General features: G+C 48.8%; 1 protein-coding gene across 3 annotated transcripts in view; it reads right to left on the bottom strand.

Moving 5' to 3' along the window:
• The window catches only part of FDFT1 (farnesyl-diphosphate farnesyltransferase 1), a 31,983-nt gene extending 18,703 nt beyond the window's left edge, over positions 1-13,280 (bottom strand). The window contains exons 1-6 of one of the 3 annotated variants that reach the window (XM_061625795.1): positions 13,175-13,280; positions 12,417-12,534; positions 8,398-8,495; positions 5,812-5,995; positions 4,056-4,184; positions 779-970 (exon numbers count right to left, since the gene is read on the bottom strand). In XM_061625795.1, the coding sequence (XP_061481779.1) occupies positions 779-970; positions 4,056-4,184; positions 5,812-5,995; positions 8,398-8,495; positions 12,417-12,518 (705 nt within the window). In that variant the 5' untranslated portion in view covers positions 12,519-12,534; positions 13,175-13,280. Of the gene's footprint in view, positions 1-778; positions 971-4,055; positions 4,185-5,811; positions 5,996-8,397; positions 8,944-12,416; positions 12,535-13,174 lie in introns of those variants that run through there. The other 2 variants (XM_061625796.1, XM_061625794.1) reach the window with 2 other exon arrangements.
• Between the last annotated feature and the right edge of the window lie 2,734 nt (positions 13,281-16,014).

Raw genomic sequence — 16,014 nt, forward strand, 5'->3', positions numbered from 1 at the left:
GCCTGGGGAGAAACTCAATTATTTCAAGGGTGGAGCTGAGCCAAGTTTGAAAGTACAAGAGATGCATAAATTATGGCACTAGAAATTGGAACCCTCCTGTCACTTTTTTTCCTTGAACAAAACCAACAAGCTTCTAGTCCTCATGACTGCAGGAGTGAGTACTAAAAGAAACAATGGCATTAGGAACATAGGAAGTCGTCTTCTATCAAGTCCATGTGGTTCCCAAAAATTAACTGTATTTTTACTGGCATACGGTGGATCACCTGAATGAAAGCCACGGACCACAGTTTGGGAACACCTGGTCTACCCACAGAGTGGCAGCGGCCCTCCAGGGTTTCAGACAGGGGACGGACCAAGCCCTACCTGGAGCGGCTAGGGACTGAAGCGTGGACCTTCTGCACATGAGGCAGATGCTCTGTCAACTGAGCTATGGCCCTTCCCTGTTCTCTGCAGGAAGCAGCCAAGGATGCTATGCTACTTCATAGAAGCAGAAGGGACAGCAGAGGTCATCTAGTCCAATCAACACAGGATCTGCATTCTACAGCATTTCTGAGAGATCTCTCCCCCAACCTAGCACAGTACTGTCGACTCTTGACTGGCAGCGGCTGTCCAGGGACTCATGCAGAGGCCTTTCATGACACTGCAGCCTCTTTTCTTCAAAAGAAGAACTGCACATGCCAGGGAGCCACCTGGACGCAAAGCAGGCTCTCTATAGGATCTGCTATCCCCATGCCCCCCAAATGTCACTACCCACCCTCCACATCACCACTTCCCTTACCTCTCTGGGCCAAAACTCTCGGCCCTCGAGGTGATCCTCCAGATAGTCCCGGATGATGTTGGTTTTCTGCAGGAAAAGCCCCAAAGAGTTGGCAAGCTCCGTGTCCTGGCCGACAATGGGGTCTTCCAGGTTGGATGCAGAGAAGAGCCGGGAAAGACCAATCCCCACCAAGCCAGCAACGTAATGGCAATACTAGGGAGGGTTTTTTAAAAACAAGACAAAAATACATTTTTTGAGAGCCCATGCCAGACCAGCCTAGCACAGGCCTAAGGAGGGCTCCCAAGCACACGTGTCACTTGGTGGCTACCAGCAGTGAGTGAATTGAATATATACATACTCAATATTCAATATTCTATATATATATATATATATACTATATTTAATATATATACACATACACACACATATATATTTACAGATAGAGTTTTGACATAAATATAATTTATGTCATCCAATGCAGAAGACCAGGATGTCATATCCAATATGTAGGAAAAACCACAACTGACTTATGCACGCGCTTCAGAAACCACAAATCAGCAATCTTGACTAAAAAAGTGGAGCAACCAGTTGTAAGACATTTCAACACTGAGGGCCACAGACTTGCCTACAACAGCTATAGAGATGCCAACAGATCCAGCAGCATTGCCCAAGAGGGAGAACTTTTGGATATACTCTCTGGACACATTGGCATCTCATGGCCTGAACCTGGAGGACAGTACCAGCATCACCTCTGAGCATTCCATCCTCAAAGCTCTATAACTGCCACCTTGGTAACAGCATTTGTATGTTGGCAGCTGACGAAGGCACAAGACGAAACATTTTAGTAATACAATCAAAACCTGTTTTGTTAATCACAGTTACATGTATACTCATATATTTGTTGTTGTTATATGCCCTTAAGTCAATTCTAACTTATCAACCCTATGAATCTTTTTTTTGGTTGTATTCATAGGGTTTTCATGGTAAGAGGTATTCAGAGGAGGTTTACCATTGCCTCCCTCTGAGGCTAGTCCTGCCCCAGCTGCACAAGCCAGCGCCTTCCAAGACCGCAACTGCCAGCTGGGGGGCAACTGGGCTCCTTGGAACTATGCAGCTTGTCCAGGGCTGCACAGGTGGCAGGGCACATCACCCCTGAGCCACTCCCTCTGGAGGTGATCTTGAGCAGGCCCTTGACACCCAGGAGACACGAGCGGGGATTTGAACTCACAGACTCTGGACTCCCAGCGAGGCTCTCCTCCCCACTGTGCTATACCAGCTATATATATATAGATAGATAGATAGATAGATAGATAGATAGATAGATAGATATAGATATAGATATATAGATATAGATATAGATATAGATATATAGATATATATAGATATATAGATATAGATATATATAGATATAGATATATACACACACACACACACACACACACAGGCTTAAAACTCAAACAGTTGTGCCAAAGCTCTACCATGCAGCGCTTGATCTGCAGCCGCTGTTTTGCAGATTTGTTATTACTTGATGCTGTGAGCGTTGATGGGTGGATGCTAGTGTAGGAAGATTCCAGCTCTAGCAACGAGAGACCTCCTGTCCTCCTCACCCAGAAGCAGCAAGCTCACCCCCCAGATCTTTGGCATGCATGCCTAGCCCCTAACCCAAGGCAGGATCATTCCTGTATTTTCACCACTACAGGTTACATTCCAATTGAAGTTGCAGCATGCTGTTTAAGGTGCTCCACGCCAGAGGGAGGTGGCAAGCAGGCACTTTTAATCCAAGGGGAGCTTCCTGTTGGAAGCTTCTCAACGCCAGCTGCTGGGAATCACAAGTGGGGAGACACTGTTGCCCTCGGGTCCTGCTAGCGGACTTCCCCAGGGCATCTGGTTGGCCACTGTGAGAACAAGATGATCCAGCCACAGGGCTCTTCTTACGTTCCAGGCAACTTCAGCAAGTGAGCGAAGGTGCACGTGACAGAGGATGGCTAGTGATCCTGCATGGGCCCACGTTTGTTTTATTTATTTATTTATTTATTTAATTTATTAGTCGCCCATCTGGCTGCTTGTCCAGCCACTCTGGGCGACACACAACATAAAAACATACAATTCACATTAGACCCTTAAAATTCCAACAATAACACTAAAATCTAACCCACCCCAAAGGCCTGCCTGAAGAGCCAGGTTTTCAGCGTCCGGCGGCAGCTCATCATGGAAGGGGCACGGCGGATGTCATTTGGGAGGGAATTCCATAGAGTGGGTGCCACAATTGAAAAAGCCCTCTCCCTTGTTCTCACCAGCTGTTTTAACTGGGGGGACGGAGAGAAGGTCTTTTGAGGCTGATCTTGTTGGGCGGCAACATTAATGATGCTGGAGGCGCTCTTTCAGATAGTTTGCATTTACCCACGCCCTCCGCCAAGACTGCACACATCATCACACACTAGAAGGGCATTGGGTCCAAAAGCAAAGCTCAAAGCTCGCACCTCTGCATCAGCGCTTGTGATTCCCAGCAGCTGACATTCAGAAGCTGCTGCCTTCTGAATGTGCCCAGAGAGCTTGCTTGCTTGTCCATTGGCCAAGTGCTTGCTCACAGAGAAAGCGGCAAAGATCAACAGGAGCTGGCCCCTTCAGGATACAGGGGCCTCAGCAGCTGCCCAAAGACACCAGCCTCCAACGCCAGTCTGGGAATTTCCAGCTGAAACACTTTTACAAAATCTGGTAGAAGTCAGAGGGAGCCATTCACTTTTATAAGTTCTTCCACAAATACTGTTGGTGTTTGAGGATGTTTGCGTGATCAGCGCAGCTTACACTTGAGATTGAGACGGTCAAGAAACTCCAGAGGCAAGAGATAGTTTAAGAGTCCTTTACTTGGACATTAAGGCATGCACGCTTACAAAGCAGTTTCACTTTCCTCCTAGCAAGAAACACTCAGTAACAGAACTCTACAGAAAGCCGCTTCTTCTCCATGAGCAAAACCCTCACAGAAATCAAACCCCCACAGGGAGCAAACCCTCACAGAAATCAAAACCCCTCTGAACTGATGAGACAACGCTCCACACACATACATATAAATTTTAACGTGCACTTTTATTTTAGTATGCTTTTTAAAAAAAAATAATAATAACTACGGTTTCTACTGACATTAGGATACCTTTTTCCTACCTGCAACAGCACAGGGCGGGTAGTTCATACTACATCAAACAGAACATCACCTCATGATGATCATTCTGGCCCGTTTACTGAATTCAAAGGTTATACAACCACAAGCTGGGGAACGTCATCCTTTTCTGATCGCACTCACCTTGTCCCACTCCTTCTCAGAATCCACCTTCTTCTCCAAAAACTCAGCCATCCCAAGTCCCATCTTGTGGCAAATTTCAGCAATCGCATCCCGGTAGACCTTTGCCAAGTTGCGGAACTCCAAGGAGATCTAAGGCAATAATCCCAAACCGACAAGAAAAATAAGCTAATCCAAAGAGAGGGGCAAGTATGAAACTCACAAATGTTAAGGGGAACAGATCTACACTTGTCTCTCCATGGCCAAAACCAAACCGATTTGACAGCGCAATCCTCCAAACAACTACTAGCTTCGCTGGATGTCTTCAAGCAGAGGCTGGACAGCTATCTGCGGGAGATGCTCTAGCTGTGGATTTTCTGCTGTGAGCAGGGGGTTGGACTCGATGGCCTACAAGGCCCCTTCCAACTCTATGATTCTATGAAGGCAAGTCCCACCGAGTTCAATTGGGGTTACTCCTAGGAAAGTGGGCATGGGATTGCAGCCTTCAGGTTGTACTCAGCTAAATCTTACTCAGAGTAGGCCCATTGAAATTAATACACCTAAGATCACGTTGAACCTAAGACCCATTGAAATTGGAAAATGGACTGCCTTCAAGTCGATTCCAACTTATGGCAACCCTACGAACAGGGTTTTCATGGTAAGCAGTATTCAGAGGTGGTTTACCACTGCCTTCCTCTGAGGTTGAGAGGCAGTGACTGGCCCAAGGTCACCCAGTGAGCTTCATGGCTGTGTGGGGATTCGAACCCTGGTCTCTCAGGTCATAGTCCAACACCTTAAAGAACCTAAATTAGCCATGTCTACTCTGAGTGGGACTAGCACTGAATACCACCTTAGGAGTGCAGGAATTATAATAACTTTGCTTCTAGGGAACTGGCACCCTCACACTCGGCATTGCTCGGGAATTTTAAGAAACCATTGCACTTTTGAAATCAGTGCAGTTTGAAAAGGTCCAGTCCACCATCTTGATTCAAAGCATCCGTGTCCAAATACAGATGAAAACCTCTTCCTTTGATTTCAGGAACCATCACGCAAAATTTGGTGACAATATCTTAAGGGGTGTCCAAACACATAACGAAACTTTCCAAAGAGAAAACTAGTGTGCGATATTCGCTATCCCTGGCAGAGCGAAGAGTCCTTGGAAATATTTAATTTGGGTGTAACATTGTCATTTTTCTTTCTGTGAACACAGCTGCCAAACCACCTTTAGAAAAGGTGGCTCAGAAAAGAAATACGGAAATAAAAATCAGGCTCCTATTTACTGCCAGCCAAATGCCAATTCTACAGATACAGTAGGGCCCCACTCATATGGCAGGTTACGTTCCAGACCCCCACCGAAAAGCGAAACCCGCCGAAAAGAGGGACATCAATAAAATGCCGCCTGACGCCCAAAAAATGCCGTAAAAGGTGAACAAGCGCTGTATCAGTAGGGCCTTACTCTAATTGAAAGCCGGCGTATTAGCAGAACGCCAAAACGCAGGGCCCTACTGTACAAGGACAGTATCAAACAACCCAAGTGAGAGCAGAGTCGCCACAGACCAGCCTTTGGGTCCCCAGATGTTGTTGGACTACAACTCCCATCAAGCCCCAGCCAGCACGGCCAACAGTCAGGAATGATGAGAATTGTAGTCCAGTGACACCTGGTGACACAAAGGGTGGGAAAGGCTGCTTTAGACTATACCATCTGAACTTCTGAGTCCACAGGGACACACGGCAGAATTTTTTAAAAAATATATAAACGCGAGGTCTGGCAATTGCTCACTGTTGGGAAATCCTCAAGGACTTGCTTGTCCTTCTCTTTGCTGTCCATGAATTTCCAGTCCGGCTGATACAGGTAGGAGTGGAAGTTGTGCAACATGGGGACCTTGGTTTCCAGGTTGATTGTCATGTCGTCCTCAACTGTGTCCAGGGCTCGGAGCACCAAATAGAAGATGCATACCGCATGGCTGCGGAGGACGGGGAAAAGAGGGCTTAGTTGTGACTTGGGTTCCAACAAGGAGAGAAGATGGGAACATATGAGGATGCCTTATATTGAGTCAGACGATCAGTCCATCTATTGTCTACTCCACATTGCAGCAACTCTCCAGGCTTTCAGGCAGGGACTGCCTTCCAGCGCTACCTGGAGATGCCATTAGGGATTGAACTTGGGGCCTTCTTCATGCAAAGCGGATGCTCTACCACTGAGGTCTGCCTTGAAGACGGTTTTGCAACTATTTGTCTGCTATCGCTCCTTAAGGTAGGGATCTTGTCCTCTGCAGGAATGCCATGCATGTGTCAAATCCTCGACTGTAAGCCTCTTCAGGCAGGCACCTTGGCCTCTTGAAAAGCACAGGGCACGTAGCTGCTGTTGCCGTATCAATCGGCAATGCCAAAAAAGTGAGGTGGGCTGTCATTGGCAAGAAGGTCATTGGTGTGTGGTTGCACGCAGAAATCTCACACACCAGGTTCCCCACGGGAACCATGCAACACACAAGCCCTCCCTCCCCATAGGCATACCTGCAGTTTCCACTGTGGCCCCAGTCCGTTGGAATACACCGCCCCCCCCCCGTGTGGTTCACATGGCCCGTTCCCACTCTCATGTCAAAGGAGGGTCAAGGGCTCTCTTCACCAGCGGATCAGTCTACTGACCTGCTGTTTGTTTTCTGCTTCACTGACTCTTGTTCCAATCGGTCTTATGTGCTTCAAAATTTTTATCTTTCTAGACTGCTTTGGACTTTAAAAAACAAAAGCGACACAGACATTTTTAAACAAACAAGGAAGAGCTAATTGGCTACTGATATATTGAAAAGGGGAAAAAATGAACGCACGTGCAGAAAGGAGACTTGAAAAGTACAACTATGGATGACAATAGCTCATGCACACTCTTATATTAGGGTGAGCTCCTATGAGAGCTGTTCTTCTCTCAAGCTGTTAATGTTCAAAGGATATCTCCTAACGCTGCTTCACAATCACAGAACTAAAGAACTGCAACACAAAAATAACAAAAAAGGCAACAAGGGGGCATTGCCAAGAAGCCAAATTCGGAGACAGATACGAGCTTCTGCTCTAAGGAGGAAAAAACCTGCTTATGCCATGTCTTTATCTTGGACATAAAAGGGCTATTGTGCCATTGGATAAAAAAAGGTGTGGCATACAGGCACTTTATTTTAAATGCTCTTTTCTCATTGTTGCACCTTCATTCTACATATTGGGGGTGGGGGACTGCAGAAGAACTTTACCTATTTATTTTCTGCCCACGATGCAGACTTGGGAAAAGAAACTCTTGCCCAGCCATCGCCAACCACCCGGTGCCCTCTGGATGTTTTGGACTACAGCTCCCATTAGTTGGGAGTCCGGAGGGCACCAGGTTGGCAAAGGCATGGGTCCATCAGTCAGTGGCAGAGCCCATACACGCCTGCTATGAATGCGCCAAGTTCAGTCTCCTAAAATCACAGGCAGCTGAACTAGGAAACACCTCTCTCTGTCTGGGGAACAAAGCAATCAGATGCACGCAGCTCTTAACCCTTTGCAAGTTGCTCCAGATACTTTTTCGTAGCAAGAGCCTCAGAAGTCAAAATAACAAGGGCAGCAAGAAGCCACCCCTGAGGGGCAGAGCACATGTTTTGCACGCCAAAAGCCACAGGAAGAAAACACTCTCTTCCGCCCCCCCATCTTGGCCAATCCAGTGCCTTGTTTTTGGGAGGAGCCATCTCTCATTGGCGGAGCACATCCTTTCGGGAGGAGGGCTCAGTGGTGAAGGCGCTTTGCAAGCAGAAGGGCCCAGTCCAATCCCCACCCTCACTCGGGCCAGGTAGCGGGAGGTGCAAAAAGATCGTTCTCTGCCCGAGACCCTGCAGTGCCACTGCCGGTCAGAGCAGACAGCCCTGGGGGAACCAGTGGGCAAACAACCTGACCTAGTGGAAGCCACTGTGCATTCTTATATTCTATGCCAGTGTTTTGGAACCTGGCACCTCCAAAGTGCGCTGGGGGTCCAAACTCCCCATCAGCCAGCAGGCTCAGTGGTCTGGGCCGATGGCAGTTTTACACCCGGCCACATCCGGAGGTCGCCCGGTTGAGCACACGGTGCTAGGCTTTGCACACGCACACACACACACACCGAAGGTCCCAGGTTCGACCCCTGGGATCTCCGGCTAGAGCTGGGGCAGTGCCACTCCCAGAAGGCCTCCCCCGCCCAGTCGGAGCAGAAGGCAGCTTCGTGCTTCATTCCTCTCCCCCTCCCTAAAAAACTCCATCTGGAGCGATTAACTCTTTCCACCCCGTTAGCTCTTGCCTTTCCAGGCCAGACGCAGCTTCTGCTTCCTGGCTCTCCCTCGCCCCCCAGCTTCCTGGAAGCCCCCCTCCGACTCACCGCAGCTCCCCGTCGAGCGCTTCGATGACGGCGGCGAAGCTCCGGCTGGTCTGGTTCAAGTATTTGTAGCAGACGCGGAGGCTGTCGCTGAGCGAGTCCTGCAAGAGGAGAGCAGGCGCCGGCACCCCCGGCGGCGGAGCGGTCAGAAAGCGGGGCCGAGAGGCCGGGGGCGGCGGCTGGGGGAGGCGCTGGGGGCCGGATCCGGGACGCGCCCGGCCCCCGCCTAAGCAGCAGCCGCCGCCGCCGCCTCCAGATCCTCCTCCTCCACCACCAGCACCTCCTCCCGCGCGGGCCAGAGTGCGCTTGAACAGGGACGCGGCGGCCTTGGAGGTGCAGCTAGCCATGAAGAGGCGAGGCGCACGGCTTAGCCGGCCAGTAGGGCGCCCGCGGGCTGGCCCGCCATAGGGCGCGGGGAAAGAGGTCTGGCAGGAGCAGCGGAGCCTTCCCCTCCCCCTGCTAGCGAAGTGGTGCTCGTGGGGGGGGAGGCACACCCACCGCCCCTTCCCCCTCGGTTTCCTTCCCTACGCGCTCCCCGTAGCCAGGCACGCCTCCCCGGGGGCAGCGCAGAGGGAAAGGCCGCCCCGAGCCCTGCGCGTTAACCCCGTGCGCTCCAGGAGTCTTGCAGACCAACCGAGGACCGCGCCGGTCCCAAACTCCGGACTGGGCTTCGGACGCACCAGTCTTGTACTGCCTGCATAGCAAGAATCCTGAGCGCCGCAGTTTTTGTTACGGGGTCTGGGAAATGTAGCTCTGTGAACGGCAAACTACAGTTCCCAGGATTTTTGTGGGGGTGCTTTTGTTTTGCATAGCCAATCCCAGGCGCCAGAAGCGGTGGGAAGAAAAGCGCAGTGAGGTTGGCGGCGCAATCCTAGACATTTTTTTCCTGTCCATTTTATTTACTGTTGCATCGCTGTAGCCCGTCTTTCCTCCAACTCTCTTATCCTCACAACAACCCTGCGAGGGTGGGAGTTGGAAACTGGCCCATAGTGGAGTGGGGATTTGAACCCTGGCTTTCCCAGGTCGTAGTCCGACACCCTAACGGCGACACCACACTGGCCTCCCCACTCGCATGTCTACTAAGAAGCAAGTCCCACTGAGTGTCCTGGGGCTTATTGCCAGGTTAAGAAGGCATAAAGCTGCCATCTGTCCCCAGCAGGATTTCTGTATCTGCTAAGTTAGCACCGGTGCATGCTGGCTTGCAGAAGGGCTGCAGCTCTGTGGCAGAGCAGTTTCTCTGCATGCAGAAGGTTGCTGGTTCAATCCCCTGGCATCTCCAGTTAGCGCTGAGAATGTCCCCCGCCTGACACCTCATAGAGCCGCTGCCAGTCAGTGTTGACAATATTGTGCTAGATGGACTTGGTGTAAGGCATCTTCGTGCTATGGTGTTTTTATCATTCATAACTTTTGTACTTTCTTTGGATTGGTGGTGAGGTTCCTTTTGTTGTTGTTATGTACCTTCAAGTCGATTATGAGTTACGGAGACCCTTTGAATCTGTGACCTCCAAGAGCATCTGTCATGAACCACTCTTGAAAGTTCAGATCTGTGGCTTCCTTTATGGAATCAACCCATCTCTTGTTTGGCCTTCTTGTTTGGCCTGCGGCGATGCTGGCTAGAGGAGGGGGGGAGTCTGACTTTCTCTATTCCCACCCTATTCCTCCCCTTCCACGGCTGTACCTTATCAAGGAAAAGAGAGATCATAGTTTCAAAGGAGAGGACGGCTGGACGGACTCTGAAAATCTGCTTATTATTTTCAGACATATTTAACACTTGCCTCTGCCATTCAGCCAGAAACAGCGGATCAAAACTGTTTCCCAAAGTCCGCCTTCTAATGTCAGACATGCAGGATTTGGAAGGGGTTGGGTGGGAACAAAGGCACACAAGCAGTAACAGCAATGTTTTATAGAAATTAAATAAAATTCCACACTTCTGAAGCTACAGGCAGGTCTGCAGCAGCTTCCTGTGCTGGCTTTTGGTACTTTTATATTTCCTTTGTATATCCAGCCTTTCTTCCTTAGGAAGCTGCCACAGGTGCCACTGCCCCTGGGCACCTTTGTAGGGGGGCATGTCGGAGGTGGGCAGTGCCAGAGGCAACAAGTAGGCACAGCAATACATGGAAATTTTACCTTTGTACAGTGGCAGACCCCTGTCTGACCTCCATCCATTATCAGAGTTCAAGGACACATTTGTTCCAGGGGAGGGGGGACACGCAAGGAGGGGGCAAGGCAGGCTTGGTGAGGCTTGAGGAGAGGGGGTGTGGCTGGCGAGAGTCCTGAGGGCCAGTTAGAGAGGCTTGGAGGGCCACATTTGGCTCCAGGCCTGAGGTTCCTCACTCCTGCTTTAGCGTATAAGTTCTACCAGCAAAAGCCTGCTGAATCCCAAGGCTGGCTCTAGGGTTAAGAGTCCATCAGGGAATGGAGACAATAGTCAAGAATTCAGCAGAAGGCTAGGACTGGCGAGGGCATCTATGAGAGAACTAGAAAAGGTCTCAAATGCAAAGATGTATTACTGAACACCAAAGTCAGGACCATTCAAACCATGGTATTCCTGATCTCTATGTATGGATGTGAAAGTTGGACAGTGAAAAAAGCGGATAAGAGAAAAATCAACTCATTTGAAATGTGGTGTTGGAGGAGAGCTTTGCGCATACCATGGACCACGAAAAAGATAAATAATTGGGTGTCAGAACAAATTAAACCAGATCACTAGAAGCTAAAGTGATGAAACTGAGGTTATCATACTTTGGACCCATAATGAGAAGACAAGATTTACTAGAAAAGACAATAATGCTGGGAAAAACAAGAGAGTAGAAAAAGAGGAAGGCCAAACAAGAGATGGGTTGACTCCATAAAGGAAGCCACAGACCTGAACTGACAAGATCTGAACAGGGTGGTTTACGACAGATGGTGTTGGAGGTGGCTTATTCACAGGGTCGCCATATTGGTACAGAACGCGGCTCGCCTGATTAAAGGCAGCTGCCGCCGAGATCATATCACTCCAGTGCTGAAGGAGTTGCACTGGCTACCGGTAGTTTTTCGGGCCCAATTCAAGGTATTAGCCTTAACCTTTAAGACCTTATATGGTGCCGGTCCAACTTACTTAAAGGAACGCCTTCAGCACCATTATGGGTGCCGCTCAACAAGATCGGCCTCCAAAGGTCTACTCATTATCCCACTTGTCAAAGTAGCTAAGATGGTGAGGACTAGAGTGAGAGCTTTTTCAATTGTAGCCCTCACCTTATGGAACTCTTTACCAAATGACCTCCGCCAGGCCCCCTCTCTGTTGAGTTTTTGCCGGGTGTTGAAGACCTGGCCGTTCAAACAGGCTTTTGAGATGGGTTAGGTTCTGTTGGCTCTGTAAAGATCTGTTGTGATTTTAATCTCTTAATGTTTTTATGTTACTGTTTAATGTAATTGTATATTCTTGGCTGTACATCGCCCAGAGTGGTTGGACAACCTCCCAGATGGGCGACTAATAAATTCAATCAATCAATCAATAAAATAAGGCATAATCGACTTGAAGACACATAACAACAACAATCTCTGTATGGACAGATATGCTTCCCAGGCACAGCCACTGCTGCCAGACAAACCTGTGTTTGGGAGAGCTAAGATAGGCATCCATGCTGGGGCGTTTGGGCACTGGAGCTGCCCAAGGGTGCTGATGCCCGCCCTGCAGAGTCCCCATTTCTTCCCCCACCCCACCCTTCATCCCTTCAGATGTTGCTGGGCTGTATCTCCCATATCCCTAAGGCAGGTTTACTCTGAAGACATTGCCATGAAAACACAGGAATCTGCCTTTTACTGAGTCAGGCCGTTGGTCCATCTAGCTCAGTATTGCCTACACTGACTGGCAGCGACTCTCCAGGCTTTCTGGGACCTTCTGCACCCAAAGGAGATGCGCTATGGTTGAGCTACAGGGCTCTCCACACAAACACTAACAACAAAACAGCAACTACAACTGACCACATTAAAAGCAGTACGATTGGGCTGATTGACCAAATGCACCGCTGCTCACTCACTTGATCCATCTTGGGCATCACCTTCTTGCAGGCTCCCATCTTAAACCTCACAAGGTTGTAGAGCTCCTCTGGGTGACCCAGCCAGTTCTTGAACAGCTCCATTCCTGTCTATTTGCACCTGTGTGTGTGTAGATAGTGATGCTCTTTAATGAAGCCCACCCCACCCCAGCCTTTCCTGTTCCCCACGCTCTCCGGATCCTTGTCGTTTCTTCCTCTCCTATCCCCACTAATCAAGATCCCCCCTCCAATTTCTTATTTCTTCACCTCCCACTGTCTTCTGGCGTAATTTGCTCTCTCTGGCACCTTTCTTTTCTCTTACCCTCCTTAGCGGTTTCTAGTCCCTCTGAGGTCCTCGATCCACCCTCTCCCTATCTATGAGCCTACTTCCCCTCTTTCCTGACTTAATTTGGCCCCTCTTTTCCCCTTACCCTGCCCTAGAGGTTTCTAGTCCCTTTGAGGTCCTCAGTCACCCTACTTTGAGCCTACTTCCCCACTTTCTTCCCTTAATTTGCTCCCTCTATTCCCCTTACCCTCCTTAGAGGCTCCTAATTCCTTTGAGGTCCTCTCCTTACCCCTCTGACAGTATTCTTTTCTTCCCCCTGTCTTCTGGCTTAATTCAACCCCTCAAGTCCCCTTCTTTACTCCAGAGGTTTCTAGTCCCTTTGAGGTCTTCCCCTTCCTATATATCTTATTTTTTTCTCTTCTCCCCCCCCTTCCCCCGGTCTCCTGGCTTAATTCACCCCTTCTATCTTCCTTACCTTCCCCAGACAGAGTTTCTAGTCCCTTTGAGGACCTCTGTCTATACCTATCTGCGATGGTGCCCTTTCTTCTACAAGCCTTTCTGTTATAAGATGCTCCTAACAACCTAAAACCGTCTCTCTTCTCCTCCTCTTCTTTCCCCCTCCCGCCCCTAAAGGCGTCCCTTAGCAGCAGCCAATCAGTGGACACTATACCTGACTCTCTGGGCTGATAGGGAGCTCGGAAGCCGCGCGGCGCTCGGACCAGGAAGGCGCCGGCCAATGAGGCCGTCCCAGGGCTAGTGTGACAGCCTTTGGGTGCTTCCGGATTGGCTCGCGCTGGCCCAGTGACGGCACGAAAGGGCACGATAGCTTCGCAATCGCCGGGTTTCTTAAAGGGGCCGAGCACCTTTTAGGTCTTTCCTCCCCCATACCTGCGCCCCGCTCCACTTCCACGTACGATTTGCAAAAGACTGCGTGAAACCTTTGCAAGGAATGGCATTGCGTCATGCTGCAGGTCCAGTTTGTCCGCTGGCAAAAATATGTGCAGAAAAGAAACGGTAGTGCTGATGTCGCAATAGCTAGAATGGCACGCGTTTAAAAAGAGCAAAGGCTCTTTGTGGCATCTTTAGGTGGAGATCGTTACAGATAATAAGAACATAAAAACATAAGAAGAGCCTGCTGGATCAGGCCAGTGGCCCATCTAGTCCAGCATCCTGTTCTCACAGTGGCCAGCCAGGTGCCTGGGGGAAGCCTGCAAGCAGGACCCGAGTGCAAGAACACTCTCCCCTCCTGAGGCTTCCAACAACTGGTTTCCAGAAGCATGCTGCCTCTGACTAGGGTGGCACAGCACAGCCATCATGGCTAGTAGCCATTGATAGCCCTGTCCTCCATGAATTTGTCTAATCTTCTTTTAAAGCCATCCAAGCTGGTGGCCATTACTGCATCTTGTGGGAGCAAATTCCATAGTTTAACTATGCGCTGAGTAAAGAAGTACTTCCTTTTGTCTGTCCTGAATCTTCCAACATTCAGCTTCTTTGAATGTCCACGAGTTCTAGTATTATGAGAGAGGGAGAAGAACTTTTCTCTATCCACTTTCTCAATGCCATGCATAATTTTATACACTTCTATCATGTCTCATCTGACCCGCCTTTTCTCTAAACTAAAAAGCCCCAAATGCTGCAACCTTTCCTCGTAAGGGAGTCGCTCCATCCCCTTGATCATTCTGGTTGCCCTCTTCTGAACCTTTTCCAACTCTAGAATATCCTTTTTGAGATGAGGCGACCAGAACTGTACACAGTATTCCAAATGCGGCCGCACCATAGATTTATACAACGGCATTATGATATCGGCTGTTTTATTTTCAATAGCTTTCCTAATTATCGCTAGCATGGAATTTGCCTTTTTCACAGCTGCCGCACACTGGGTCGACATTTTCATCGTGCTGTCCACTACAACCCCGAGGTCTCTCTCCTGGTCGGTCACCGCCAGTTCAGACCCCATGAGCGTATATGTGAAATTCAGATTTTTTGCTCCAATATGCATAATTTTACACTTGTTTATATTGAATTGCATTTGCCATTTTTCTGCCCATTCACTCAGTTTGGAGAGGTCTTTTTGGAGCTCTTCGCAATCCCTTTTTGTTTTAACAACCCTGAACGATTTAGTGTCGTCAGCAAACTTGGCCACTTCACTGCTCACTCCTAATTCTAGGTCATTAATAAACAAGTTGAAAAGTACAGGTCCCAATACCGATCATTGAGGGACTCCACTTTCTACAGCCCTCCATTGGGAGAACTGTCCGTTGATTCCTACTCTCTGCTTTCTGCTTCTTAACCAATTCCTTCTCCACAAGAGGACCTCTCCTCTTATTCCATGACTGCTAAGCTTCCTCAGAAGCCTTTGGTGAGGTACCTTGTCAAACGCTTTTTGAAAGTCTAAGTACACTATGTCCACTGGATCACCTCTATCTATATGCTTGTTGACACTCTCAAGGAATTCTAATAGGTTACTGAGACAGGACTTTCCCTTGCAGAAGCCATGCTGGCTCTGCTTCAGCAAGGCTTGTTCTTCTATGTGCTTAGTTAATCTAGCTTTAATCATACTTTCTATCAGTTTTCCAGGGACAGAAGTTAAGCTAACTGGCCTGTAATTTCCGGGATCCCCTCTGGAACCCTTTTTGAAGATTGGCATTACATTTGCCACTTTCCAGTCCTCAGGCACGGAGGAGGACCCAAGGGACAAGTTACATATTTTAGTTAGCAGATCAGCAATTTCACCTTTGAGTTCTTTGAGAACTCTCGGGTGGATGCCATCCGGGCCCGGTGATTTGTCAGTTTTTATATTGTCCATTAAGCTTAGAACTTCCTCTCTCGTTACCACTATTTGTCTCAGTTCCTCAGAATCCCTTCCTGCAAATGTTAGTTCAGGTTCAGGGATCTGCCCTATATCTTCCACTGTGAAGACAGATGCAAAGAATTCATTTAGCTTCTCTGCAATCTCCTTATCATTCTTTAGTACACCTTTGACTCCCTTATCATCCAAGGGTCCAATCATCTCCCTAGATGGTCTCCTGCTTTGAATGTATTTATAGAATTTTTTGTTGTTGGTTTTTATGTTCTTAGCAATGTGCTCCTCAAATTCTTTTTTAGCATCCCCTATTGTCTTCTTGCATTTCTTTTGCCAGAGTTTGTGTTCTTTTTTATTTTCTTCATTCGGACAAGACTTCCATTTTTTGAAGGAAGACTTTTTTCCTCCAAGAGCTTCCTTGACTTTGCTCGTTAACCATGCTGGCATCTTTTTGGCCCTGGCGGTACCTTTTCTGATCTGCGGTATGCACTCTAGTTGAGCTTCTAATAGAG

Source organism: Rhineura floridana, chromosome 4 (genome assembly GCF_030035675.1).
Source record: "Rhineura floridana isolate rRhiFlo1 chromosome 4, rRhiFlo1.hap2, whole genome shotgun sequence".
Taxonomy (NCBI): Eukaryota; Metazoa; Chordata; class Lepidosauria; order Squamata; family Rhineuridae; genus Rhineura; species Rhineura floridana.